The 27,125-nt window shown below is 36.8% G+C and overlaps 5 protein-coding genes across 8 annotated transcripts; 3 read left to right on the forward strand and 2 right to left on the reverse strand.

The window, feature by feature from the left end:
* The first annotated feature begins 2,373 nt into the window (after positions 1-2,373).
* LOC129567585 (uncharacterized) lies at positions 2,374-12,945 on the forward strand. 3 transcript variants are annotated; one of them, XM_055444655.1, is made up of 7 exons: positions 2,374-2,511; positions 9,599-10,246; positions 10,505-10,775; positions 10,840-11,193; positions 11,396-12,325; positions 12,404-12,595; positions 12,685-12,945. In XM_055444655.1, exons 2-7 carry the CDS (start codon positions 10,127-10,129, stop codon positions 12,828-12,830), a joined length of 2,013 nt encoding a protein of 670 aa, XP_055300630.1. In that variant the 5' UTR covers positions 2,374-2,511; positions 9,599-10,126; the 3' UTR covers positions 12,831-12,945. The 3 variants fall into 3 exon arrangements, with proteins under 3 accessions (XP_055300630.1, XP_055300631.1, XP_055300633.1); XM_055444656.1 differs by lacking the exon at positions 2,374-2,511 and adding an exon at positions 8,871-9,517; XM_055444658.1 differs by lacking the exon at positions 2,374-2,511 and adding an exon at positions 8,871-9,497.
* On the reverse strand, positions 2,390-6,128 carry LOC129567584 (uncharacterized). The gene is made up of 8 exons (XM_055444654.1): positions 5,995-6,128; positions 5,857-5,900; positions 5,491-5,617; positions 5,251-5,394; positions 3,967-5,169; positions 3,737-3,886; positions 3,352-3,543; positions 2,390-3,231 (listed from the first exon to the last, which is right to left on the reverse strand). Exons 1-8 carry the CDS (start codon positions 6,119-6,121, stop codon positions 3,071-3,073), a joined length of 2,148 nt encoding a protein of 715 aa, XP_055300629.1. The 5' UTR covers positions 6,122-6,128; the 3' UTR covers positions 2,390-3,070.
* Positions 12,946-13,197: 252 nt separating the features above from the next.
* LOC129567342 (ubiquitin carboxyl-terminal hydrolase 16) lies at positions 13,198-17,705 on the forward strand. The gene is made up of 8 exons (XM_055444134.1): positions 13,198-13,429; positions 14,067-14,409; positions 14,548-14,591; positions 14,657-15,100; positions 15,195-15,452; positions 15,551-16,134; positions 16,267-16,904; positions 16,973-17,705. The coding sequence occupies exons 2-8, from the start codon at positions 14,086-14,088 to the stop codon at positions 17,324-17,326; spliced, it is 2,646 nt and encodes an 881-aa protein (XP_055300109.1). The 5' UTR covers positions 13,198-13,429; positions 14,067-14,085; the 3' UTR covers positions 17,327-17,705.
* Positions 17,706-19,832: 2,127 nt separating this feature from the next.
* LOC129567346 (dynamin-1-like) lies at positions 19,833-23,424 on the forward strand. 2 transcript variants are annotated; one of them, XM_055444138.1, is made up of 10 exons: positions 19,833-20,080; positions 20,580-20,779; positions 20,929-21,002; positions 21,110-21,863; positions 21,944-22,060; positions 22,130-22,358; positions 22,444-22,598; positions 22,682-22,988; positions 23,074-23,167; positions 23,251-23,424. In XM_055444138.1, the coding sequence occupies exons 1-10, from the start codon at positions 20,027-20,029 to the stop codon at positions 23,265-23,267; spliced, it is 2,001 nt and encodes a 666-aa protein (XP_055300113.1). In that variant the 5' UTR covers positions 19,833-20,026; the 3' UTR covers positions 23,268-23,424. The 2 variants fall into 2 exon arrangements, with proteins under 2 accessions (XP_055300113.1, XP_055300112.1); XM_055444137.1 differs by having other exon boundaries at positions 23,074-23,282.
* A 497-nt stretch (positions 23,425-23,921) lies between these two features.
* LOC129567344 (NADH-ubiquinone oxidoreductase 75 kDa subunit, mitochondrial) lies at positions 23,922-27,022 on the reverse strand. The gene is made up of 7 exons (XM_055444135.1): positions 26,627-27,022; positions 26,364-26,553; positions 26,141-26,282; positions 25,224-26,067; positions 24,928-25,107; positions 24,294-24,779; positions 23,922-24,207 (listed from the first exon to the last, which is right to left on the reverse strand). Exons 1-7 carry the CDS (start codon positions 26,792-26,794, stop codon positions 24,061-24,063), a joined length of 2,157 nt encoding a protein of 718 aa, XP_055300110.1. The 5' UTR covers positions 26,795-27,022; the 3' UTR covers positions 23,922-24,060.
* Between the last annotated feature and the right edge of the window lie 103 nt (positions 27,023-27,125).

The following is a 27,125-nucleotide window of genomic DNA, read 5'->3' on the forward strand; positions in this document are numbered from 1 at the left end:
CTTTTTGTTTACCTACATTCACAATCAAATACGATACGCTCACTCTCTTGCCATTCGCTCGGTGTTCTGACTCTCTTTCTATGCTAAGCGCGCTCTCTGGTATTCATCGCTGTTGTCGTCCTCGTGTCTGTGTAGTAGAATCGAATGGATTGTGTGCTGTGCACAGCAGAAATTGTATCGATTGTGGGTGCTGCTGTGTATTGAGCTCGATATTGGTTCATGTGGATTATTATTTTTTTGGACGCCACACGATTTGCTCTCTCTCTCTCTCTCTCTTTCTCTCTCTCTCTCTCTTTCTCTCTCTCTCTCTCTCTCTCTCTCTTTGTTTGTTGTTTTATGCTTCTCTCGTAATGAGTCTTTGTTCCTTGATCTTTGTTCCAATCTCAAAAGAATATACGCACACACGTACACTCAAACACTCACACTCATACACACTAACTCATATGACGCAAACATTGCGAGCAGCTGATTGTTTTGTTTATGGCGAGCGTCGAACTTACATCAAGCCACAAAGAATAGAACATTTTTTCAATTTTTCGACGGCGATTTTTGTAATTTTTCTTTGTCATTTGAAGTCTCATGGTTAAGGCAGAACATTTGTCAGTGATAAATTGTCACAAGTGTCGTCGCGTGAAATAGCGTGACGAGAAGGAGAGAGGGAGAAAACGGAGTTCGCGAATAAACCGAAAAATTCCACATCATTGAATGGGTTTCACTTAGAACTCTCTCGAGTCGCGAACGTTGTGTGAAATGGTTTTTTTTTTGGGCGAAAGAAGGTCGCAATGGAAAAGTCGGCTGTCATTCACGTGGTTATCACGTGATACAGACTCGTCACCACTCCATTCCAATTCACAAAACATTCGTTGATTTGGTGACGCCTTTTTATTTGTCAATGAAAGAGCATATCTCCATCCATCGCCATATGCACTCTCCTTTTTTTTTATATAAGAACCAGTGCACAATGCTGTATGTTTCCGCTTTCGCGCAGCATTCATATCAGATGAGTCTCTAAATGCGGGGGCACGTTATATGCATCTTTCAAACGATATAAATGACGCATACAATTCTAATCGTTTCCATTTTCGATGTGTATAATTACAATAGAATACATCATTGTTTACTTTCTTCTCCACATTTAATCGACACTCTCGTCTTTATGTATATATTTTTGTTTCTAAAAATGGCAAATGAGATTTCAATTGGTCATTGGAAAACAAACGCTATAAAACTTCGATAAAGCCGTCTAAATGTAATTAGCTAACGCGACGCTTTGAACGGCAAATAATTAGAAAATTCTTTTCGTCCAATTTGTGTAAATAAACGTGGCGATCCAATGAACGACAAATAGATTATCTATTCACATACTGATACTCATTTGCATATTGTATTGTTATTAGAAAAATATTGCAAGTGCGTCACACAGTTAGAACGTTTGAGAAGTGACAATTAAACAAATTACTATGCACAAAGACGATCACAATATGTCATTTTATCGATAATAACAATCAATGCCACGGTACGCCATTCTGTCTGCTACATCGAAACAAGCACGATCAATTGTGTGCAACAGGCACATGGTCACATCACTTTGTGTATAGTGAAAATGTTGCTGCAAACAGAAAACCCGTTTCATGAATGTATCGTGTGAAGAGTACTAAATGCATTTTATGATACACTTTTGGGGAAACTTTTTTTTCTCCTTCAAACTCTCCACTCTATTTGTTCTGGTGAAAAAAATCCGATCTCGATCACTATCGATTTGAGCAATGTCCAACGCAAGGGTTCTATCACTGTCCAACCAAGTTCGTGAGATGGTCAAGAATAACTGAGTGCCGAGCAGCAGATAGCCGTTCGAGAAGTAGCCTAATAATAATAATGAAACAACCCAACTGAATCAAAGAAGATTCCGATCATGCACTCGTTTCATGATCACCAGCTACAACACAAACATTTAAGCGTCGTCGACAAGTTGAAATACATTGTGCGCTTGTGCTAGCAGCATTTCCCTTTAGTTTTTAAAGTGACTTAAACCATCATAAAAACGTTTACACTACTTTTTTGTTGACGTCGTCGTTGTCGTTATGCAAACCAAACCACAATTTTTCTTTGAGTGTATTATTTCGATTGCGGATTCGGTAAACACACTCTCATTCGCCAGCAACAAATTACTTTGATGCGCATTATTCCATTTGTTTTGTTTGTTTTTTTCTCTCTCTTAAACAAAACACTTTATTGTTCAGTTTCTCATTTATTCAGTTATGGAACTTTGTCGCGAAAACAAGTATTTTAAAATATACAACTTAGAAGTGATGATCACTACGGACATTTTTGTGCAAGTGACATTTTTTTCTGATGTGCTTCTGTTGAGCGTCGTTTCATTTGTTAAACGGTTCTACTCTGTCTATAAATAAAGTGACTTTTAATGGATCCTTCCTTCAAACAACGTTTTTGGCACTAATTAACTGTTTGCACATTCACTCTCACGGGACATTGGTCATTGAGCTCTTTTATGTAAGTTCGAAGTGTGTGTGTGTGTGTGTTTTTTGTCAAAATATTCAGTTGATTTGTTATTTTGTTCAAAAAAGGCGTTCGAAGGTAGTCCACCACACGGGTGACCTTATTTTGCACGCACATATTCACACGTGATAAGATACACATACAAACATTTAATTGTCACTCAATGGAACGTTTACAATTGAACAAAATGTCCAGGCAAACAATTATTGGCAATCAATACCATGTGTTTGTCCCAAATGCAAATCACCAATTTAACCTTAATCGAGGGACCTTAATTTAGGACAATGCGCAAACAACAAACAATATTCTATGACTTAACAAAATAAAACGAAACAAATTTATTGAATTCATTGTAGAATTTTACAAAATAAATAGAAATGTATATAAAGTCGAAACAAAAGAACGCGCTAATTTCAACGAATTTACACTTGATTAGATTTTTAATGGATTTATTTATGAATTTATCGTGTACGCTTGAAATGAAGTTTTTGTGATTTTTTTTGGTGTATGTGTGTTTGTGTGACGTGTTTTACACGAGTTTTGTGCTTTGAATTTATTCAATCACAGTTTGGTCTTTCTGTTCAGCCTGTTTTCGTTTTCGTTCCTGATAATCACGGTAGAATTTCTCGCCCAGCCAGCTTATCGTTACGAAATATGTCGCCAAGTTCAAGCAATGCAACGTCACCACGTAGTCCGTCTTATCGCGAATCCAACCTGGTCAAAAGGGGACAGAGACGTTTACTTTTCAATCAAACTGCATTTTCTTTGTTTTGCTACATGAAATCAGTTTTTTTGTTTCGAAATGAAGTCAAGATAAGAAAAACACAAACATACCAACGACCGGTCCGGCAAAAAAGTAAAAAATACCAGCCGAAATTAGTTGCAAACCAGACGCCGCTGGTAAACGATGCAACGGTACATAACTTGGAATGACTAATGCCATGAACACGGTTCGCAACCCTTTGCCCAATCCAATCCAACAAAATGCGACCAAAATCGCCGTATATGATCGATAGAATGTTATGACTGTGGGAAGAATAGCAAAAAAATCAAAAGATTATACATTTAATTAATTTTTTTTCAACACATTGATGTTTTAAAACACTCCTTGACTTGACCAAGTCAATCAATTCAATGAAAATTAGATGCAGCACTTGATGAAAAGTTCTTTTTTTCATCTTGATTTTGATGAAAGAAAGTTTTTAAACAGAATACTTACACACTCTGCCCATTGCCATTCCAAAAATGCCTACTAAAAAGAATGTTTTATTCTCCCATCCAATCTTCCCAGCACAAAATGGTACAAAAAATCTTACACCAATATCGACGCCACCCAACAATGACATTGCCATTGCGATTTGTGGTTTTTCTGCAACGAAATCGTAATTTCGGTAATTCATTAGTATAAACCGATTCGACTATGGAGATGACAATTTATCAAACATTTACCAAATCCCCATTCGCTCAGCACAAACGGTGTCAACAGGGAGAAATTCAACTCGGCAAAATTGCCAAGTGTCACACCCAACATTAGGTTTACATATGTGAAATCACGTAACAAATCTAAATCGAAAAATACCACGATTTTTTGCCAGAACGAATGTTTCTGTTTGCTCTCTTCAATGACTTCATTATCATGTTCGTCGCTTAATACTGGATCCAAATACAATCGTAGCTTTTCATCGCACATACAAAACCCTTCTAAATTGGTAAGAGTCGGTACACGATCACCGGTTGCAACGAATTCTTCGAGTTTTTGTGAAACATTTCTCAGCACTTCTTTTTCCACATTGAACGTATTGTTGGTGGATATTTTGCGGCGCGGCGATGTGACTCGGCTAAATGGCAACTTATTTGTGGTAAGAGCAATTTGATGGTCGTTTATGTATTTGATTTCGAGTGGTGCATCCATTGAAATGCGAATGTCAGGTGTCTTTGGCGTTCTGGGCGTCATTGGAGATTTTGGACGAATGTCAACATTCTCTTGTGAATTTTTGCCGCTGGAACCATCCTCTGGGTGTTCTTCGATTTTATGTGCGGAAATTTTTCGCTTTTCCCGTTCTTTTGCCATGGCAGCCAAATTCACCGACGATGATCGATTCAAGCTGACCAAATTCTGGCTGGAGGGTTTTCGTGACCCAAACCGGCTCGCTCGTTCAGAGTACAATGATGCACGCGATCCATATAGCGATTTTTTCGATGACCAACCATCATTGGCTAGTGATAACATTGGTACACCGGGATCGATAATTTCATAGCCGGTGGCATTAGCATTGTCGGCATTATACAAATACTGGCTTGATAAAATGCTCGGATTTTTGCGCTTTGTCATTCGGCAATAATCACATTCATGTTGAATGGGAGCTTTCATCAGTGTTTCTTCGACATTTTCCAATTTGCTCTGATTCACATGCCATTGTACCGGCTGAAAGATTAACGCACACACGACCGCATTCAATGCGATGGCGGTGAAAATTAAAAGGCTGCCTTGAACATCGTACATCGGCAATATAATGGCGATCAATTGTGGCATTAAAATGGGCCCCATTCCAGTCAATGTCCATGACAATCCCGTTGCTATTCGTCTTTTTTCCTTGAAGTATGTGTTTAGCGCCAAGGAATTTGCCGATGAATTAATTCCAGAGCCAGCACCTATTTTTGAACAAACGCCAAGTGATTTATTGCATTGCATTATAAATTATTCATCATTTTCTGTGCTTGTGTTGTAATTACCGTATAAAATGGAGAAGGTGATTATATATGTGACGAATGAATTAGAGATCGATGTAAGGTAAATCGAAAATGCAACAAGTAATGCACCAAATAAGGCAACCTGACGATACGTGAAACGACGGAACATTGGTCCATTGATCAAACCTTAAACAAACGAATAACAATTGTGTTAATTAACATTGTAATTGGCTGCGGGAGACATTCGTGACAAATTGAGTAAAATTGTTGGATCTCTCTCACCTACACACGACGTTATACATGGATTCAAATTGATTACAGTTGTTATCTCTGATGCGGACAGACCAATTCCTTCTAAGCGCTCTTTAAATAGTAATCCGAACTGTTGAAGTACGGGGAACGTGAATAGCTGCAATAAAATCAAATGGAAATCAAATCATTCAATCGACCTATTTTTGTTAAACACCGATCACACATGACTAATTGCATGTGCACGTGAATGGCGCAGCACGTTTTAATCTCTAAACACCGACAAGTGTTTTTTTATGGTGCCGCTTGTGACAATGCACCAAATCAGATTTCGTCAATAACCCGATATCGAGAATTATGATTGCCATATTCACGACAAAAGAAATAAAATTGACTTACATTTGAACAACCAGCTGCAACGACGACAAGCCAGCCCCAGCCACCTATCAATAAAGAAATTATATCGTTTCGTTCGAATTTCACTAGTTTTAGTCACGATTCAAACCGCAAAATTTGAAATCAAAAATCAATAAATACCGTCTGGTGCTACGAAATCCGGCCCCAAATCACATTTTCCCTGTGCCGGCTTTTTCTTGATACCATTCGTAGCTGCATGATTTCTCCCCGCACTTAATCCATTCGTTTTGTCATCACCTTGCTTCATTGTCACCTTGAATGTTTATCGATGATCGCCGATGCGACAAATCCACCGACAATCGTTCACTCGACACAATTTATTCTTTTGTTTTGTCTCACAATCAGAATCGTATTTATTCAAATCGAGAGATATATACACATACCTCGGGATTTAATCATGTGATAACGAGACTGTGACTGTTCTGCAATTAAAGATAATCACATATTATTCACTGAATGCAATTTGAACACTTTATGGATTCTAATGTATAAATATGTGCTATGGCTGTCGAACCATGATTTGACGCCGTGATAAATTACGATTCTAAGGAAAATTGTAAAGCAAATTGTTATTACCCACAATAACTTTAATTACAATTTAATGAGAGGAAAAAAAATGTGAAGCAAAACAACAATGACACGTAATGCGAGCGATCTGGGAATTCCATTGCAAACTTTTTTTTCGAAAAAAAAGAACAGATCTTTTAATTTTATATCATAAAATTATTAAAAGTGAAATGACAGTAAATTAGTGTTTATCAGTAGAAAAATGTAGTGAAGCTTCTTGACCTATCTCATCTATCTATATGTACTGTGATCGCAAGGGCGAACGGGAAAGAAAGCATAACCCACGAAAATTATCGGTCGCAATATATAATGCATCATATGATAAGCGGTTTTGGTTTGCTTAGCCATAACAATAATAAGAGTCATATATAATGTTTGACGAGAGTAATAACGAATTTCATTTGGGAGATTCCAAATAGGGTGATAATTAAAGTGAAATCTACGTTAGATTGCAATTTTTTTCGGCGATAACTTGACGCCCAAAAATTCGCATTGCGAGGTGATTTATTCATTCGTGGATTTTTAATCACTTTCGTCAATGGTGTTGTTTATGGTCGAGAACAAACAGAGAAAAAACATGGTAAAATCAACACAACGCTTGATCTTTGTTCAGCAAATATGATATCGTTGAATTCCCGCGAACAAAATGTATGAATAACCGCAATATTTGTTGATATCTTAATTTCCGTCGCGAAACAAAAACGATAATGATGCAGACATCATTTAAATGAAATCACAAACACTAAATTATCGATAACGGATTGTTTTTATTGATTGTATTGGTTCAAGTTCAAGCATAAATTGAGTAATGTCTCATCGACGACTTTTATTCTCCCTCTCTTGCGATACCTTGTTCCGTTGTTCATTACAGCGTATTCGTTTGGCAAAAGACAAAATAAATAAAACATTTGCAATTTTTACCGAGTTGAATGGCGTCGCTGGTCTTGAATAATTTCTCATTCAAACTGATTCATCCGCAAACACACACACACACACAACGTGTCGTCGTCGTCGTCGTTGTTTTTTCTGTTTCTTTTTGTTATAAATACACTTTTGTTTCTTTGGCTTGATTCGATGGCTTTTTATTTTGTGTATATTCGCATCGTTCGTTTATTCATTCACAGTCGATACTGTGCGGCTCTCCTATCTCACTAGGATCCTGATTTGATGTGTATTTAGATATTTTTAGAAAATTTTCTGTTTCACCTTCGTTTGTGGGGCACGAGCACTGATTCGGTTGAACTTTGATTCGAGTTTTCAAACCGTTTCCAAATAAACGCTGTTCAATTTTGACTCTGAATTTTTTTTTTATTCCGCTATATTTTTTTGTCGATCGTCAGATTGTCCAGCAAATAGTTCACAATTAATCACAATCGATTGCAACGGGTTCGATTGAAAATGAATCACTTGTTATAACAAGTAATCACTACGAAGGTTTCAAACAGCTGGAACTATTTGAATTTAGATTAAGGTGAGCGTGAAAAAAAAAATGTTCTTTCAAGATATTTGCTAAAATCGAACCGAACGGTGTAGAGATTGGCAGTCGACTGTTTCGGTTTTTGCTCTAGAGCCGTGTTCTCTCTATGATCGGAGAATTGGAAACACAGAAAACAGCGACGCCGTGCGCGCACACACATATTTATAGGAAAAAAATGTGTGATAGCATGACATCGAAATCGAAACTCACAGCGTGTATATACAGCTTTGGGCGTGCGCGTGCGTGTGGATCATGATGTTATTATCAAATCTACTGCTTTCGTACACACAAAGAAATGTCGTTTTTTTTTTTTTCCGATGACAAATATGACAGCATTTAATATAATTGAAAAATTCACACGACAATACAATCAAATACATGATGTATTGTTGTCGGTGTTTTCTTAAACCTTATCGCTGGTTGGTTTGAGTTTTGCCAAAGTATACATTTTATATGGATTAATACGATGATAATTCCTTTAACACGCACTACCATTTCCGCTACTATCAAATTTGGAGTAATTTTGATTGAAATAATGAGAAGCACATGACTGATTTTTACTTGATATTTTGTTTTGACTTTCAACCAACAACTGATAAGAAGAGGCTAGTGAGCCAAAAAATGGCCTCACTAATTGATTGGGCAAATCAAGCATTGCCTGTCAGGCAATTAGATCATCATAGTGATCATATGTTATATTGTGTGCTACAAACACACGCGCTGTATACGATTATGTGCAACTTGAAGCGATTCACAGACATTCCGTCTGCGACACAGCGTCAGTGTGCGTCGTCAATATAGACGATATGTATGTTGCTTTTTTATCGTGAATTTTGAATGTTTTTGTTTACTGTTGCGTTGGTTTGTCAAAATAAAACCAGTCACAACGCGCATTGAATGCCAATTTAAGCTGAATCCAAATTTGGATGTCGATTTTCGGATGACAGCTAACGAATTTATGATTTCAATGTTTCAAAATTCCAAAGAAAAAAAAACTCTTCGCGGAAAAAAAAATGCTTATTTGCAAGTGTCAACATTTGATGGAGGCTTTACTTTAGGTTCAGGAATAAACAGCTGATAACATTCGTGCTGAGCGATTGCATTGCTCTTATCAGTATGAATCCATATATGAATGTATGTATGAGTGATTGAGTGAGCGTGTGATTATATCACTGTGATTCTTTGAGTATCTGGTCTTGGGTCAGTCTATCTACTCTCTCTCTCTGTGTGTGATCGTACAGTCATATTCGCAATTATAAAACACGACGAAATATATGCAGTACAAACAAATTTGACGACTGTACTCATTGTTACGTCACATATGTGGCAAACGTGCCAACCCGCCGACGTTTCGGACACATTTCAAAGATACTACAACTTCGTATTGGATGTCATTTTGCACAATGCTCGGGATTGAACACCCGCTCTCTGTAGCAAACGATTGAAACTTGTTTATTTTTCTACGGTCTCCCTCTCGCTCGCTTAATTATGACTTTGTTTTGACATGGCTCGTTTCAATTCGTGTTGATAATGTCGAACAGCGAGTGCATTGATTGGATTTCGATTTTGCAGAATAATAGTTACTGTTCAACGTTCATAGTTAAATGAGCTAGATAGTCGGTGAGCATAGACCAGACACTCTCGTCATTGTTTACGTTTTATTTATTTTGTTCATTCTAGAATGATCCAGCTAGGCGCACACATGGGGATCATCAACGCACTTGACAGATGAAGTATAGAGCGCAGAAAAAAAACAGCTGCAAAAGGCCGCATATGTGTGAATTATTTTGCTGAAGCACGCGTTGAAAAGACTGGATGTTATCGAAATCAAGACAAAGATAATAGGCACGACAACACAATAGAGAGAAGATTCAGCATTCCGTTTGAAATGTCTTCAGTAGGAAAATGTCCGCGTAGAGCGACATAAGCAAACAACAGAGTTGCTACGTCGCTGGCATGTGACTTATCATCGCTTGAGGTTTTAATAAAACTGTTGATTCAATAACAATAAAACTATCTGTTTCGCAGCAGAAAAGAGCTGGAATAATATTTTCAAAACGAAAAATACGTTAATTTTCTGTGATAAAAAAGATGTGCTACTATTTTTAAATGAAGAACTACATGATAAAAATATCATTAACAACGAAACGGTTTTGCGAAAAACGAAAACTTACTTAAATAAATAAAGTGATAAAATAGCGGACAAAAATGACAACCAAATCGCGAAAGCAGACTTTGCGAAAGCAGACAGACATCACAGACTTGGAAATGGTGCCACCGGATGGAAAATATGGCTGGGTCATTGTAATTAGTTACGCCATTGCCAATGTAAGCGAACAAAGGAAAAATTTCTTTTTCATTTTATTTTCTTTTTCGAAAATTTTGACTTTTGAGCAGTGCTCGTTAAACGGCTGTTGGCTTATCTTATCGGTTTGGCGGCGAGCCAGTTTCACAATGCCTGTTTTTCAAAGAAGTGTATTTTTTTCGAAAATACTTTGAGTGAATTCCATCATAATAAAAAAAAAATAATCGCATTTCACTCAACTTTCAATTTTGTTTTTCTCACTCGTTCCCACACACACACAGTTCATCGGAATTCCAACGACTTCCAATATTGGATTGATTTTCAAAGACAAATTCGATGCAATGAACATGCCGGCGGCTGATTTGACGCTTATCATCAATATTAACTCAGCGTTATCGATGTCGTTGGGCTTGATCAATGGGCCATTGTTACGATATTTTGGATATCGGAAAATTAGTGTTGTTGCTGCGATACTATTCTCTGTTGGTCTAATGCTAACCGCCTTAACAGATAGCGTACTCGGTCTCATAATCAGCTATGGAGTGATAACAGGTTGTGCGCATACCTACAATTGCGCGCGAATTAAGTTTAATTTATGCTTTGTTGATTTTTCCAGCCATTGGTTATGGACTGAGTAATTCGTCATTTGGATTAGCATTGAATTCATTCTTCACAAATAAATTGAACAAAGCCTCTGGTGTGGCAATGACTTTAGCTGGATTTGGGCCCATCGTTTATCCTCCGCTAATAAATTTGTTACTTCATTTGTACGGTGTTAGCGGCTGCATGCTGATTATTGGCGCTATTGCCTTGCATATGCTTGTGGCAGCTTTTTTATTACAACCACTCAAATGGCATCTGGTCAGAGATACATCGTATGAACTGCCGCTCAAAGAACCGCTCAATTTTCCAGCCATTCTACCCAATGTGTCAACGTTTCTATCGATTGGAAAGTACTCAGAATCAAGCTGTAAGTTAAATGATGAAGTTGATTTTACAATCAAATATGAATTAGGCAGTTTTACGATAAAGTATTAATCAAACACAATCGAATGTGTCACTAATCGAATTTTGATTATCGAAAATGGGCTTAATCACTACCGATTCAAATTGATATAGTCTACTTGATTAATAACAATGGAATTTTTTTTCATCATTTTTTCACATTTCAGTTGTTCCGAACAGTGGGCCTCGTCTTCCATTTGCTTCAATCAATGACCTTGGTTTTGATCAAAAATCATCTCATTTCGAATTAAGTCACGACATTGATACTCAGAGTATTTATGGATTCGATCAAATTATCCATCGACAACCGTCACACAATAAACTAGACCAAACGGTGATTGCACGAAACTTTTCAAAACGCAACCTTTGCTCGATTCCGCAGCGCGAAGAGCTTGGTCTAATCAATCACACTGTTGACGAAGTGGACAATGAGCCGCAAATTCAAATGGGTAAACCATTACGATGGTTCGAAACAGGATCAGTTGGGTCAATTCACTTGGGCAGCTCATTTGAAATATTCAAAGAGCCTCCAATCACTACAGCTCCAAGTAATGACCGTAGAAAATCATCAATATTCAATCCGTGGAGAAAACAAAGTCAAAATTTGATAAATGCACTGCGTATAACATCGCGTCGAGCATCACAACTATTTGTTCCAAGTGATGACCCGATAAAAGAAATGAAAAAAGAACCGTCCATGCCGGAAAAATTAAATGTAATGCTGGAAGATAACGAATTTAGTGCCCCACCTGGAGAAGTGCCACCTCAGGAAGAAAATGACGAAAATTGTTGTTGTGCCGTTTTCAAATGGTTCGTGCGATTCTTTGACTTAGATCTGCTGCGTGATAACATCTACTTAAACATTATGGTCGGAATGGCCGTTTCCATATTTGCTGAGATCAATTTCGCCATTTTGACGCCGTTCATTCTGTCGGATTTGAATTTTAATTCCGATGAAATCGCATACATCCTATTTGTGATGGCAATCGCCGACTTAATCTCAAGATTTTGCTCACCATTCATCGCTGACAAATTGAATTTGTCAATTCGAGTCTCATACCTAATCAGTCTTATCCTGTTGGTGCTAACCAGAATGTGTAAGATAACACCAATTGATTCGACTTTGAGATTCGCCATTGTTAGAGATAATTGATTTTGTTTTGTTTTGTTTTCAGCAATGATGTTGACATCGGACTACGTCAATATGCTGATAATATGCTCCGCATTGGGTGTCGCAAAGGGTGTTCGTTCCGTTTATATGAGCATCGTCATTCCCAGTTATATTCCACTCGAACGTCTTGCATCGGCGTCAGCCATTCAATTATTTGCCAATGGTATTGTCATGATGTGCATTGGACCCGTTCTAGGTACGTCTAGTAGAGTCAAATATTTTTTGTTTCATCAATGTAAAATGTGCAATCTTTTTAATCTTTTTGTTGATCTTGTATGATTTTAGGACTCATAAAAGATATCTCAGGAAGTTACGTTGGCTGTATACTCTTTTTGAATGCATGCACCCTCGTCACAATTTTCATGTACTCAATTGAAATGACGTACACTTGGTATCGTCACAAATCGTGCAGTGAACAAACTAGCAGCTAACATTAGATTGAATTGAATAATTTCATTCGCAATTAAGTCATACAATTAAGCAATATTCCAATAGCATTTATAGTCAGTCTCAAATAAAGCAACCCATATTGGATCATAGTTTTAATTTTAATGTTTTTCGATTTAGATGCAAATTGTGAAGCAATTATACGTTGGTTCTAAAATAACGATGGAAAATGACGTTTTTATTGTCACATGTGGGAAATGTGTTTTCTTTTTATGCATATCTCTTTGAAATGAATCCTTTGCTGCATTACTGACAAAACTAAGAAGAAAAAACATTCAAATTCGGCTACCAACTTCAATACAACCAACTTCATGTGCATGAACGTTTGAGACAGGCAGAGCACCTGGTGGTAGGTTTACGAAGTGTGTCACATTGTTTTCCAAGTAAAATCCAGTTGGAATGAGTTGCAAATACTTTATAGAATCTGTGTGTCTGTCAACATGAGTCTTTGATTTCATTTGGTCATAACAAGAAGTTAGTTGTTTTATTTTCTCATTCAAGGTGTATTTTTTTCATCGATTTTAGTGCTTTTGGTGTTATCAAATCATAAATACGGCGGTGATTTTTTGATTGGGAATAAAAGGTAGGCAAGTAGTTCAAAACGAATGGAATTGAACGCAATAGAAAGAAAAGTTTATTGTGTAGATTTCATCTGTGTTTTGATTCCACACAAAGACGAATTTGTTTATCAAAACAATTTGCTGAATTTACATTTCATTGTTAAGTCTATTGCATGAAAGGTCATTAAATAAAACTGAACAAAATAGCGAGAGAAAAAAAAACCTTGTTCAAAAGGTAAAAACAAGTTCATTCATTTTTCAAGTGAAATCCGTATGGAATTTTGTTTATCCAAAAACCATGGTGTTGATATGATTTCTTTGTGTCACCAAACAAAGCATTGCTCTGCTTTTATTGTGCATTTGCCATGGACACCAGTTGTTTATTACGACGTTCAATTGTTTCCATGCACTTTTGAATTACATTACCATTCATATTCTGGATTTGATTTTCGTTTTATTTTGTGCCACCATCAATAGTTCAATCACTTGTCAATTCTCTCGGTGTGTATAAAATGCAAATTCACATGACATTTTGTTGGGAAAAAAAAGTGAGGTTAAATTCCCAATCAAAAAAAGAAATAGAGTGATTGTGATTGAACAGTTGTTGGAGACGGAGCAGTGATTTCTTTTGCATAATTTTGATTTGGATTCTGATTACAGCTAGTGTATGTAAACAAAGATGGTGAAAAAACGGAGACAAGGTGACCCGTGTGCCAACGACAATGACTCGTCGTCCGATGAAAATTTCCGAAATCAAACAGAAAAAGGGGATTCAGACCCAAAATGTACACACATCAAACGAGCCGTCGACATTCAGAAATTACGTCGAATGTTCAAGAAATCGTCCGTGGAAAATGAAAAATGTGTCGATTGCGTGAAAATGTCAAATGGTGATGCAGATGCCGAGGATTTTGAACAGGATCGTTCACTTTGGATGTGTTTGAAATGTGGAACAAATTTGTGCGGTCGATCGGTCAATCAACACGCACTTAAGCATTTTCAGGTGAATGGAATTACGAAATAATGTGTCCGAAAAATGGTATCGAGCTCTGCTAAGCCATTTTAAACTCGAATAATTTGAGTTAAAATTCTTTTTAATCCATGAATAATCAACAACAATATCATTTTTGTTCACTTCCAGACACCCAGATCTGACTCACATGCATTGGCTTTTAATACAACAACGTAAGATTATTTATTTTCGGAACAGTGACGTGTTGAATGAAAAGAATGTGTGATTTCCCTTTTAGATGTGAGGTTTGGTGCTATGATTGCGATGCGTATGTCACAAATATCGAATCAAGTTTGCAGCAGTGCGTTGATTTTGTGAAATCGGAACTGGCCAAGGCAAAATTGTCGCCCGCAAAATTAGTCCCACTGGAAAATGGAGACAGTCTTCCTTCCACGGTTTTAGTCAATGGTGATACGAATGATGAAAATACGCCGCAAATTAACCAAGAAACGATGCGTTCACTGCTTGGAAACACCATTAGCATAGTACATTCGCTGAGCTCAAATTCAAATATTCCCGGCCAGGCAAAACGGGTGCTAACCAATGATGTCAACAAATTGCCACGCGTACGCGGTTTATCCAATTTGGGCAATACATGCTTCTTCAATGCCGTCATGCAATGCCTGGCACAAACACCATTTTTGTTACCTACCCTCAAGGAATTGTCCAAACCGGATGAAGAGTGAGTTTTTATTCATAGCAAAAAAATCCAACCAATCTCAAAATTTCATGTATAAAAATGCATCACAAAATTGTCTTGCCAATTATTCAACTAGATTCTCATTGCCGGGCGGAAAATTCAAGTTTAAAGACAGCGAAGAGGAAGTTGAATTGGAGCCCATTTCTGGAAAGTTAAAATCATGGGGACCATTAACGGCTGCACTTGCTGAAGCATTGGAGGAATTGCAATCCGGAGGTGGCGTATATAATCCAAGGAAATTGTTTTCGTCTTTGACAAAACTTTGCCCGCAATTCAGTGGCGGTGATCAGCACGATTCGCATGAATTGCTCCGCCATTTGTTGGAGAGTGTGAAGTAAGTTTTCGAAATTGTTGCCTTCCAATGAATGGCTTAAACACATTTTTACTTCAATCTGTGTAACGTGAATCACAACTTTTGTTTCTCTTCCGCAGAACTGAAGACTTGAAGCGCTACCAAAAAGTAATCTTGGGGTTTTTGAATTACTATGATGAATATCGTGGCAAAGATCTACAGTCGGTGCCCGACGACATCAAACAGAAGTGCAAATTTTATGGTCAACAAGCGAGCGAACGAATTTTATGCCCTGAACAAGTGTTTCGTGGTTTTCTGGTATCAACATTGGAATGCCAGGACTGTCATAACACATCGTCGCGTCATGAAAACTTCCTCGATTTATCGCTTTCAGTTACAGTGGAAAAACCAGCGCCACCAATGCGACGCAAGACGCCACCAATCCGACGCAAGAGCAGTCCAGAGGAGTTGAGCCCGAACAAAGAACACCAGCGATCAAAGTACCTTAGACAAAATGAACAGCGTAATAACAAGAAAAACCGTTCATCATCACAGGAAGAGTCTGATGCAGACGTTGAAGATAATTTGAGTGAAGATTTTAATGTAAAGAATAACAAGATTAATGCAAAGAAAGGCGGAAAGGGTGATTTGATCGACAGCAATGGAAACATCGAATCGGAGAAACAGGATGATGACCCGGAGAATTTGAATAAAGATTTGAATGGTAAGCCAATTTTATGAAATTTTATTTTACATATAGAATCTTGTTCATTAACGCAAGATTGTCTCTGTCAACAAACCGAAAAACAAAATTATTCGAAACCAATTAAAACTCCATTTTCATTGTTATTTTCAGAATCAAAGCCCGTAAATAATGAATTTCTTGAATTGGGAATCAGTGCTAAAGGTGGCAAAGAACTTGTACAGCAAATTTCGCAAAATGAAAAAGCCGAATCGAATGAACCAACATCATTGCTAGACAGTTTTCAGCAAATGAATTTGGTCAAGGATAAACAAACAAAAACTAAACGGAAACGCTTGCACAGTTATACTAACTGGAGTACAACCATTGCACCACGATACCAATGCGAGGACGGTGAATGTTCGGTGCAATCTTGCTTGAATAACTTTACGGCTGCTGAGCTGATGACGGGCAACAATAAAGTGGGCTGCGACGCATGTTCGGAACGTATTAACGGAAAGGGTGGCAAAACGATAAATACTAATGCAACGAAGCAATTTTTGATATCGAGCCCGCCTGCGGTGCTCATTTTGCATTTGAAACGTTTCCAAGTCGGTCCACGATGTATGTTCCGTAAGATGACCAAACATGTATCATTCGAGTTCACCTTGAACTTGGCCCCGTTCTGTGCATCAAAAGTTAAAACACTTCCGAATGTGCATCGATATCAACGCAAACTAATTTACTCGTTGTATGGCATCGTTGAGCATTCAGGTGGCATGTACGGTGGACATTATGTTGCTTATGTTAAGGTAAGACAGATCTTGTTTTGTGAATGTTTGAGTTTCTTTCTCAAAAAACATTTCAATTTTATCAAAAGATGAGGCCAAATCTAACGCCCGATGATCCACGTTGGAAATTCTTGCCGAAAGGAAGCAAAGTGGAATTGGATCAGACTGATGAACAGAAGGCTCGATTGGACGAAGCGTTGCGAAAGACTCAGTTAAAGGAAAATCGACTCCAAGGTGGCGATAGCGATGATTCGACGTCATCGTCATCCTCCGATTCTGGAATAAGTTCGAATGCAAGCAGTAGACGAGAGGTACCGCCAATCATACCGGCTCCACCTGAGGGCAAATGGTACTACGTATCGGATAGCCATGTAATGGAAGTAACCGAGGAACGAGTGAGAAATGCTCAGGCCTATTTGCTCTTCTACGAACGAACATACTAGATGAATTCAAACACCTGAATTGGATTTTATCTGTGTTTTTGTTTTGCATTAAAAATCGAAAACGTTCAAAACGATTTCAGTTAAATTATCAATTGCATTTTAAATTAGAATTATTTGCCGTTTCGCAAAGAGTTTTTTTTTTCTTTTCGTTTTTCTATATGAATCAACAAACCAACGTCAAGATGATATAATATTGTAATTCAATGGATATAAATTTATAAATGATGTTTCTCCTCTCTCCTTCTCACTTGTTGATTCAATTGATTTGCATGCATTTCAGCTAATCGAGATAGTTATGTCATAAACGTGTATAAAAAAAAAAACAACAAATTTAATTAAATAAAGAGATGATTATTCGAATCTTGGCGAATCAACCGAATCGACTTGTTTTTATTTTATCATCATGAAATTATGACAGATCCTTGTTAATCGAACTGTAACGACAAAAAAAAATTACCCGAAAGATAATGTGTGTTTTGTTTCATTGACAAAGAACGCATCAATCATGATCTGGAGATTTTTTTCTATTTCATTAGGATCATTGGATAACGAATTGATGGTTTCTGAAAGAAAGTCTTCGTTTCCTATTGTTTCCTAGATTTTTATGGATATTTCTACTCTGAGTAAATATATTAAATGAATAAAAAAAACAATTTAAAATGCAACTGCTTGTATTTCTTTCACACTTTTATTATTATTTTTCCTTAGATTTTTCATTTAGATAAACAGAAATCTTCACTACTTATGAAACATTTGAAATATTTCTGCAAGACAACGTTTGTTTTTGTTTTGAATAAAATGTTTGGAACAAACTGGATTCGATTTTATACATTCGAAATTCCAACCTGATCAATATTTTGGCAAAGTTTGGAAAAATCCAATGAATCAAAACAAGTGAAGTTTGTTCACAGAAGGGAAAAGAAAATCATAGTATGATCAACGTTTTTGATTACGAGTTTAAGATCGATGGTCAACAAAGTTCATATTTCGATGTTGTACTGAATGCTTTTTCCAAGACCACTGTCTATAATCGTCTACCAAACTACACAATTGGAATTTTTTCACGAATTCTCAATTTCGTTCACTAAAAGTAGTTTAAACTTCATAAATTGCTCTTCGAAAAAAGACAAGGAAGTGGATTAATGGTAACGACACAAGTGTGAGTGAATTAATATGGCAAAAAGGCAAACGTATATTTGATGCATACTTGCTGTAAACTGTATAGTAAACTATAGTGAACTATATGGCTATCTCTTTTCATTTGACATTTTTCCTCTCAACTTTTCTGTATGAAATTTTCGTTCCAAACCATTCATATACTACTCTCCGATCTCACCCATAGAATTGCTCTTACAGTTCCAAACCATATAAAAGTCATTTAAATATAGGATGTAGAGAGTAACTGAACAATGGTACATCGACCGAGCGATGAGGCGATTTTCTGGGAAAATTTAATTAAACTGTTGAAATTTCATATTCCATATACATTAGACATGGTTTAACAGAAATTCATTCTTTACTTTGAAGCGAAAAATAATAAATCAAGCAAAATGCGGTCGACCATATTGTTGATGCAATCCACAGTTTTGAAGCGATATGATTTGCTGAATGTTTATATCGTGACAATTAAAAACATGTTAGTCCCTTAGAATGAAACTTTTTTCGCACAAATCGGAAAATAAACTTGTCATCATCATTTAAAAAAAATCAATTATGTTTATAGGGAAGGTTGGTTTATTTGCATTTGTTCATAATCTTTGAACCATTTGACTGTGCCTAGTTCTCACAAGATGCAGATTCATGTACGAAAAAGCAACTGTTTGAATATGTTTCTGAGAATTCTGTTGAAAAGGCAATTAACTGTTTACATATTATCGAATACAAAAGAAGCATTGTAATCAACAAAAAATCTGGCGACAATTCAATAATTTGTTTATTGCTTTCGAGAGCAATAGTGTTACAATATTTATATTTTGACAGTGAAAAATATAAACAACACTGGGCTGCATAATGAGCTCAGCTATGAACTCAAACCACACATCGAAGCATAGCTGTTTCAAAATTGAACGCTTTGCATGAAATTCTATTTGTTCAATCATATTATCTCTCTGGTGTGAGATGTACTTTCAGAAATGGGGTATAATTGAATGCTACAATCGATGCAATCCATACTTGTAAAATTCAAGAAGGTGAAAAAAATTGGTCCATTTATCAATGAAGACCTGTTAATATAACATGCCGATAGAGTCGGCAAAGGAAAATCATCTCAAAATCAGCATTGTGAAAAATCTCTCCATGGAATCTCAACATGGCCGCGTCTTAAATACTGTATATGTGTTTAATATGCTTGGCCGCATGATAGCAAGTCTCAATAACGTCTCGTAACGAAACCGTAGCCGTATTGGCACACCGTATACACACACGACTGCAACGCATGAGATCCGTTTTTGCCGTTTTATAATGTAGATCTCTGTGTATATATTGGTCGTTTATATACTTGATGATTTCAACGCAAGGAGAAAAGGCGTCCGTCCAATTTGCGAGAATACTTAAAGGGTTTGGAGCATATATATTAGTTGCCAACGCGGTTTACACGCCATTTCGTTGTGATCGTTTACCGCTGAATGTTCACTCGCTTGCATATACAAACAGTCGAATTAGAATTAGTTTTGCGTGCATTTTTATTCATCTAGAATCTAGATGTTAGATTTGAAATTATTTTCATCGCTTTTATCTAAAAAAGATTCAGAAACAGTAAGATAAATTAAAAAAAAAATTAAAACTAAAAAATCATAATTATTTTCCCATCATCATTGCCTGATTGTGATTTTTTAAGCAATTTCCAATTGTTCTCTATAAATCAATTTGATAATGTGGATGGATTGATTCTTATTATCGGTTGCCAATCGTAAAATCATACAATACGAGGTGTTAAGTGAGAAATGTAGTGAAAGTAGTAGTTATTGTCTTATGATCCCAAAAACATGGGCCACACGATTCACATATTGTGTTCCATGCTTCGCTTTTATAGGGCAACGTCAAGTTAATCGAGTAGCCATTGCTTTTTCAATACCGTACACAAGCGGAGCATGTCACACAACTTGTAAAGCGTGAGGCTGATGTGCTTGGAATTAATCAAAGTATACATCGTATTGCATGAGTCGTTAGCTCACCATCCTAGTGCACTGAATAAAGATTAAAAGCATCCGAAAAATAAATCGAATCATTTCTATTAAATAAATTTTGTTTAAAGTATCAAATGGAGGACGAAGGCAATGCAGCAGGAATGGAATCGGGTAATAAAGGCATGGAAAAGCTGATTCCAGCTATGAACAAGATTTTGGACGTATGCAGCAAAATGCGTGTCAATATGGAATTTGATTTCCCACAAATTGCCGTTATTGGCTGCCAAAGTGCTGGAAAAAGTTCAGTGTTGGAAAACTTCGTCGGAAAGTGAGTCAAATATACAAATATTATCATCGGTGATTATCTACAAGCCCAGAATTTATCTGTGAATCAATTCATTTTGAACAACCATTCATAACCGTAAATATAATTCATGAAATTAACACCACCTTCAATCTTTGTTACGTTCTTTGCAGAGATTTTTTGCCACGTGGTTCTGACATCGTCACTAGATGCCCTTTAATTTTACAGCTCATTAACGCACCAGAAGGTATGATAAATAATTATGATTCAAAGCACTCTAGTTCTTTTTCGTCATTCCATCTAATTCGTCAAATATTCTTAATTTTTTTTTCGAAAATTATTCTATTTCAACAGAATACGGCGTATTTACGCATTGCGAGACAAAGTTTGCCGATTTCAATGATATTCGTGAAGAAATCGAGCGCGAAACTGAACGCAGAGCTGGAAAAAATAAAGGTGTTTCTTCTGAGCCGATAAATTTACACATTCATTCACCACATGTGTTAAACCTTACGTTGATCGATTTGCCGGGTATGACCAAGGTTGCGATTGGTGATCAGCCCGGTGATATTGAGCAGCAAATCCGAAAAATGATTCTTCAGTTCATTACCAAAGAAAATTGTTTGATTCTGGCTGTTTCGCCAGCAAACTCCGATTTGGCCAATTCGGATGCATTAAAATTGGCTAAAGAAGTGGATCCACAAGGTGTTCGTACAATTGGTGTTATAACCAAATTGGATTTGATGGATATAGGCACCGATGCTCGGGATATTTTGGAAAATAAAAAATTGCCATTGCGACGCAATTATGTCGGTATCGTAAATCGTTCACAACATGACATTAATGTGAAGAAAGATATCTCGGCAGCATTGGAAGCCGAACGTGTTTTTTTTACAAATCATGAAAGTTATCGACACATGGCTGATCGTATGGGAACACCGCATTTGCAACGAATGTTGAATCAAGAATTAACGGAACATATTCGCGATAAGCTGCCAGGTTTGCGAGAGAAATTGAGCAAAGACAAGGTATCACTTGAAAACGAAATTGAAGAATTCAACATGTTACATAAAACTGATCCGGAACACATGAAAGAAATGATGCTGGGGTATGTTCATATTTTGTCAATGGCAAAAATTAATCTAAATATTGATTGTGCAATTTTTGTACTTAATTTTGATTCTATAGAATAATTCAAAACGTGCAGTCAGATTTCGAGAAAGAAATTGGCGGTCTTGGCTTAAAAAACATTCGAACAGATGGTTTGTCTCGTGGTGCCATTATTTGTGAAATATTCCATTATCGGTAATTCATTCGGTTTCATTTTATTATTTCAATTTGAACATTAATTGAGAATACTTCTGTTCGTTTTAGTTTTTCATGCGAAATTTCAAAAATCGCTTTCAAACCGTCTGACATTCTTAAAGAAATTCACGTTGCAATTCGCAACGCATATGGTTATCTTCCGGGCGAGTTTGAACCATATAATGTGTTTGAATGCTTTGTGCGAAAGCAAATCGAACGATTAAAAGAGCCTGTTCGTAACTGCGTTGATTCGGTGGTGACTGAATTGAAATCGGCTGTACGGGATTCCACTCAAAAAGTAAGTCGCTCCTTGTACGTTCGTGCAATTTTGATTTTTGGACATATACATTTCAACATGGTCTTTTGTCTCTTTGATTTCCAAGGTTTTAAACTATCCAAATTTACGTGACGACATCGAAAAAAAAATCATTGCGTTCATCCGTAGCAATGACCAGGAATACAAAAAAAGTATTCTTTCGTTGATTCAAATGGAGCTCGCATATGTGAATACCAAAAATGAAGAATTCAAGAACAACTTGTAAGCGCCTCTATCTAATTCCATCTTTCATTTGTTAACTATAATTCAACTCTATTACTCACACATTTCAATAATGTCAATAGAATAACCGAAGAACTGGATTCAACCGAAGAACTGGATTCAACCGAAGAACTGGAATGTGATCAGGACGATAACAAAAGTTTAAAATGCGCCCCGCTACATGAAAATGACAAAAAAGAAATGGCTGAAAAAATCGATGGGATTGCCATGGATATGTGCAAAAAAATCGGCTGTTACATGGAGATTGTTAAGAAGAATGTTTGCGATAGTGTGCCAAAGGCAATAACATTGAATATCATAAACAAGTTGGAAGACTACATGAAAAAGAAGCTATTGTTGGATTTTATTTGTCTAACAAATGATGAATATGTTAGTAAATCATGAAATAATCAGTTACTAATTTTCATATATAATTCGAATTTAAAATTTTCATATGTGATTTATATTTTTGCAGTTGAAGATTTTCACATTGGATCCAGAAGTGGACGAAAAGCATAAGGCAAAAGTTCGAACTTATGAAGCATGCAAAGCAGCACTGGGTATTATTGGTATGTATTTGACATTATTCTTTTTGATTATTATTATTTAATCATAACAAATGATTCGTTTTGGTTTTTCTTACACTCATCAGATTCGGTGACCATTTAATTTCAAACGGCTTCGAACGGTATGGTGTCATCGCGAATTTTCCAATTAATGGACATTTTCTTCCAATAAGCATTATTCAACTTATTTTTTCTTACTTTAGTTTTATTGATATATCTAAATCTATCTCTTACTTAATGTATCTCAATAACAAACCTACTTCTACCAACTCAACATAAATATCAGAACAAACAGCAAATAAAATCGACCGAATTCGCATATTTTCTGAGAGAAAAAAAATCAAATGTTTTCTTTTTTGGATACGAAGAACCAAAATTTGCACTGTTCCCTATGAAATGTAGACGAGCAGGTAAGATTTTATCTTAGTGAATAGTAAGTAGTAGTCATCTACTTGACAGAGTTCCAATCATAAGAGAAAAAAAATACACTTTTTCTGACTTCAACCAGATTTCGAGCAAATTCCAATTCATCAAAAATTCAATGCGCTGATCTGAAACCGAGATAACAAAATTGAATCGGCACTTCCTTTCTGAAATATTTCATCTCAACTACAACATTCCTACATAACCTGTTTGTCAGTTTTCACGTCGCTCAAGAACATATTTATTAATACCAAAAAATTCGCAACTTTTTACAACCTAAAACTTTCAAGTTGGTGAACAAGAATAAAATCGAATCATTAACTCATCGCTCCTATTTTTTTCACTAATTGGATTACTTGTTTTATTCCTGATTTGCATTTTTACAATTTTAGTGATTAAAACACTTTTTTCAATTTTTTTTTTCGTTTAAAATTATAATAAGAAAGATTTTATTGTATACTATTCATCGTCGTTTATTGGCTAGCTGCAACGGCTGATTTTCGAACGGCTGCAATGCACTTCGCCATGGTTGGTGACGATCTTGAAATAACATCAGTCATATAGTAATCATCTAGTTTCTTTTGTTGAATGTCGATTTTGCTGCTTGCAATTTTCGATTTCTGCAAAAAAAAGAGACACACAATGTGATTAGTGTTTGTAATTGAGCTGAGTTCAATTAAGAGAGTGTAGAATTTATTCTTCTTACGGCAGCTGGTAACGATGCAAGTGGTGTTCCTTCGCGTTTGCCATAGTTGGTGAGGTGTGGAGCGATTTGTTCCAAATGGCTACGAATGTCATCGAGCGTGTCGTATGGCAATGGATGACCTACAACTTCAGAGACGGCTCGGATGATCTTCCAGTCTTCGCGAGCTAATCCAGGTGCAGAAACGGCGGCCAACGTTTGCTGAGCACGGCCTTCCGCATTCAAATATGTGCCTTGCTTTTCTGTGTAAGCAGCACCTGGCAACACAATGTCGGCAATTGTAGCGCCAGCATCACCATGATGACCTTGATAGATGATGACACAATCTGATGGCAATTTATCGCGTGTGATCTTGTTATCATCAGCGCCCAACAAGAATAACACTTTTGGTTTCGATGCAATCACATCGTCGACACTGTTTGTAATTCCAATATCAAGTGCACCGGTAGCGGAAGCGGTGCGTTGCAAAACATTGAATGCATTCCATCCCTGGAATTGACAACAAAAATGATGAAAACAAAATAGAAAATATTCAAAATGAGTAAATAAAAACCGGAAAACGTTTTTTTTTTCTCCAAATGTCAAATCAACAGAGAAAATATGCTGAAAAAATCAATAATTTCGTACGAAAACTTACACTCTTTGACAATTTCTTTCCATATTCGTAGAGTGAGGTAAGGATAGCCTCTCCATCTGGTCTAGCTAATTGGTCAACACCAACGATGATGACTGGTTTTTGAGCACTTTCCAATCGCTTGGACAATGGATGTTTGCCACTAACAATATCGTTGATGATTGAAGCATCGTCTCCCAAATGCTGCAATATAAACGGAAATCAGTTGGAAAATGATGAGAATAATCGATTTCAAATACCACCGTTTTCAAACAAAAGGGATTTCAATGTAAAAAAATTCGACCGAAAAACAATCATACCTCATATTTATACGAAAGATCGACTTTTGGTCCGATCAACGAAACATTTCCTTCATTGTGGACGTAGCTCTTGCGCAGACGAGTATTCAAAATTGGTGCTTCATACCGTGGGTTGGTTCCCACGAGCAAAATCTCATCAGCATCTTCGATATCAGCGATTGGAGTGTTCAAAATGTAGGTTGAACGATTGCCAGCGCATACTTTTGGAACAGTGGTTTCAGTTGCGATAGTTTTCGAATTGAATTTGGTCAAAAGATCCTTAAGAGCAACAGCGGACTCAACATCAGCCAATCCACCAACAACAGCGGCAATTTTACCGTCAGCTTTTTGCAAATTACGGCCAACAGCAATCAAAGCACTTTCCCATTCAACGGCTTTCAATTCACCGTCAATTTTAAGCAATGGAGCAATCAAACGTTGACGCTTCAAACCATCACATGAGAATCTTGACTTATCACCCAGCCATTCTTCGTTAATGGATTCATTTTCACGGGGAACAACACGCATCACCTCGTTGGTACGAGTGCTGAGAATGACATTGCTGCCAATGGCGTCTAGCACATCGATACTATCAATCTTACGGATTTCCCATGGACGAGCCACAAAACTGTACGGTTTGTTGGTCAACGCACCGACTGGGCACAAATCAATTATGTTACCAGACAATTCAGACAAAAGCAACTTTTCAACATAGGTTCCGACTTGCATATCACTACCACGACCAGTGGTACCCAAATCATCGACACCAGCAATTTCTGATGCAAAACGAATACAACGTGTGCAGTGGATACAACGTGTCATAATGGTTTTTACCAATGGACCGATGTCTTTGTCTTCAACAGCACTGAAATAAAGATTTTTCCATTAAAAATGGCATCGGTGTAAAAATGGTAAGCGCAAAAAGAGGTATGACCAACCGTTTTCCTGTGTGATGAATATCAACGAATCGAGATCGATCTGAACCAAAGGCCATAGCTTGATCTTGCAAATCACACTCTCCGCCCTGATCACAAATTGGACAATCGAGCGGATGGTTCATCAACAAAAATTCCATAACACCTTTGCAAAGCAAAAAAAAAAAAGAACAAATCGAATAAATTTCCTTTTCAGGGTTTGAATATACTGCGCACATTGTCGTACCTTCTCTTGCTCGTCGTGTCAAATCTGAATTGGTTTTGATACGCCATCCCTTCATCACTGGCATCGCACATGCGGCAACTGGTTTTGGACTTTTTTCAACCTCAACCAAGCACATACGACAATTACCTGCAACAGCCAAACGCTCATGATAACAGAATCGTGGAATTTCTACACCAACTTGTGCCGCAGCCTGCGAATATTCAATGAAAATTTATTCAAGGTTTGATTTTTTTCAATTACATCGTAATTAAATCGCAACTTACTTGCAGCACAGTTGTGCCAGGTTCAACGAAAACACTCTGATCATCGACGAATACTTCGATTTTTTCGGGCGCTTTGGCTGGTGTTGCAGTCGACGAGCTTGCTCTTACGGCAAACATCAATCGATTATTACCACCACCTAGACTTTTGCTCAGGCAAAGACGTAACATTTTGAACTTTTCGCTTGATTTATACGGACATCAACAACTGGAATTTAAAACGGATATTATGGTTTTGGGTCCGTTTTTTGTTTCTATTTTGTAAAAAAATTACGTAAGATTGCAAACGAATACACGGTGTTGAATATCCGATGTTATGAAAAAGACGTACATGCGAACTGTCAAGAATTTTCAGGCGATACGATACATTGTCAATGTGAAATGTCAGACGTTGTTCTCGTCGGAACGTACTAGATTTTGGGCTAGATCTACTACTCAGTGGTGATAATAAACTCCAATGCGACATTGATTTTGTTTTGATTTTTGAATAATTTGACACAGT

Source organism: Sitodiplosis mosellana, unplaced genomic scaffold, assembly GCF_009176505.1.
Source record: "Sitodiplosis mosellana isolate CC-2019 unplaced genomic scaffold, AAFC_SMos_1.0 Smas_scaffold_11, whole genome shotgun sequence".
NCBI classification, from domain to species: Eukaryota; Metazoa; Arthropoda; class Insecta; order Diptera; family Cecidomyiidae; genus Sitodiplosis; species Sitodiplosis mosellana.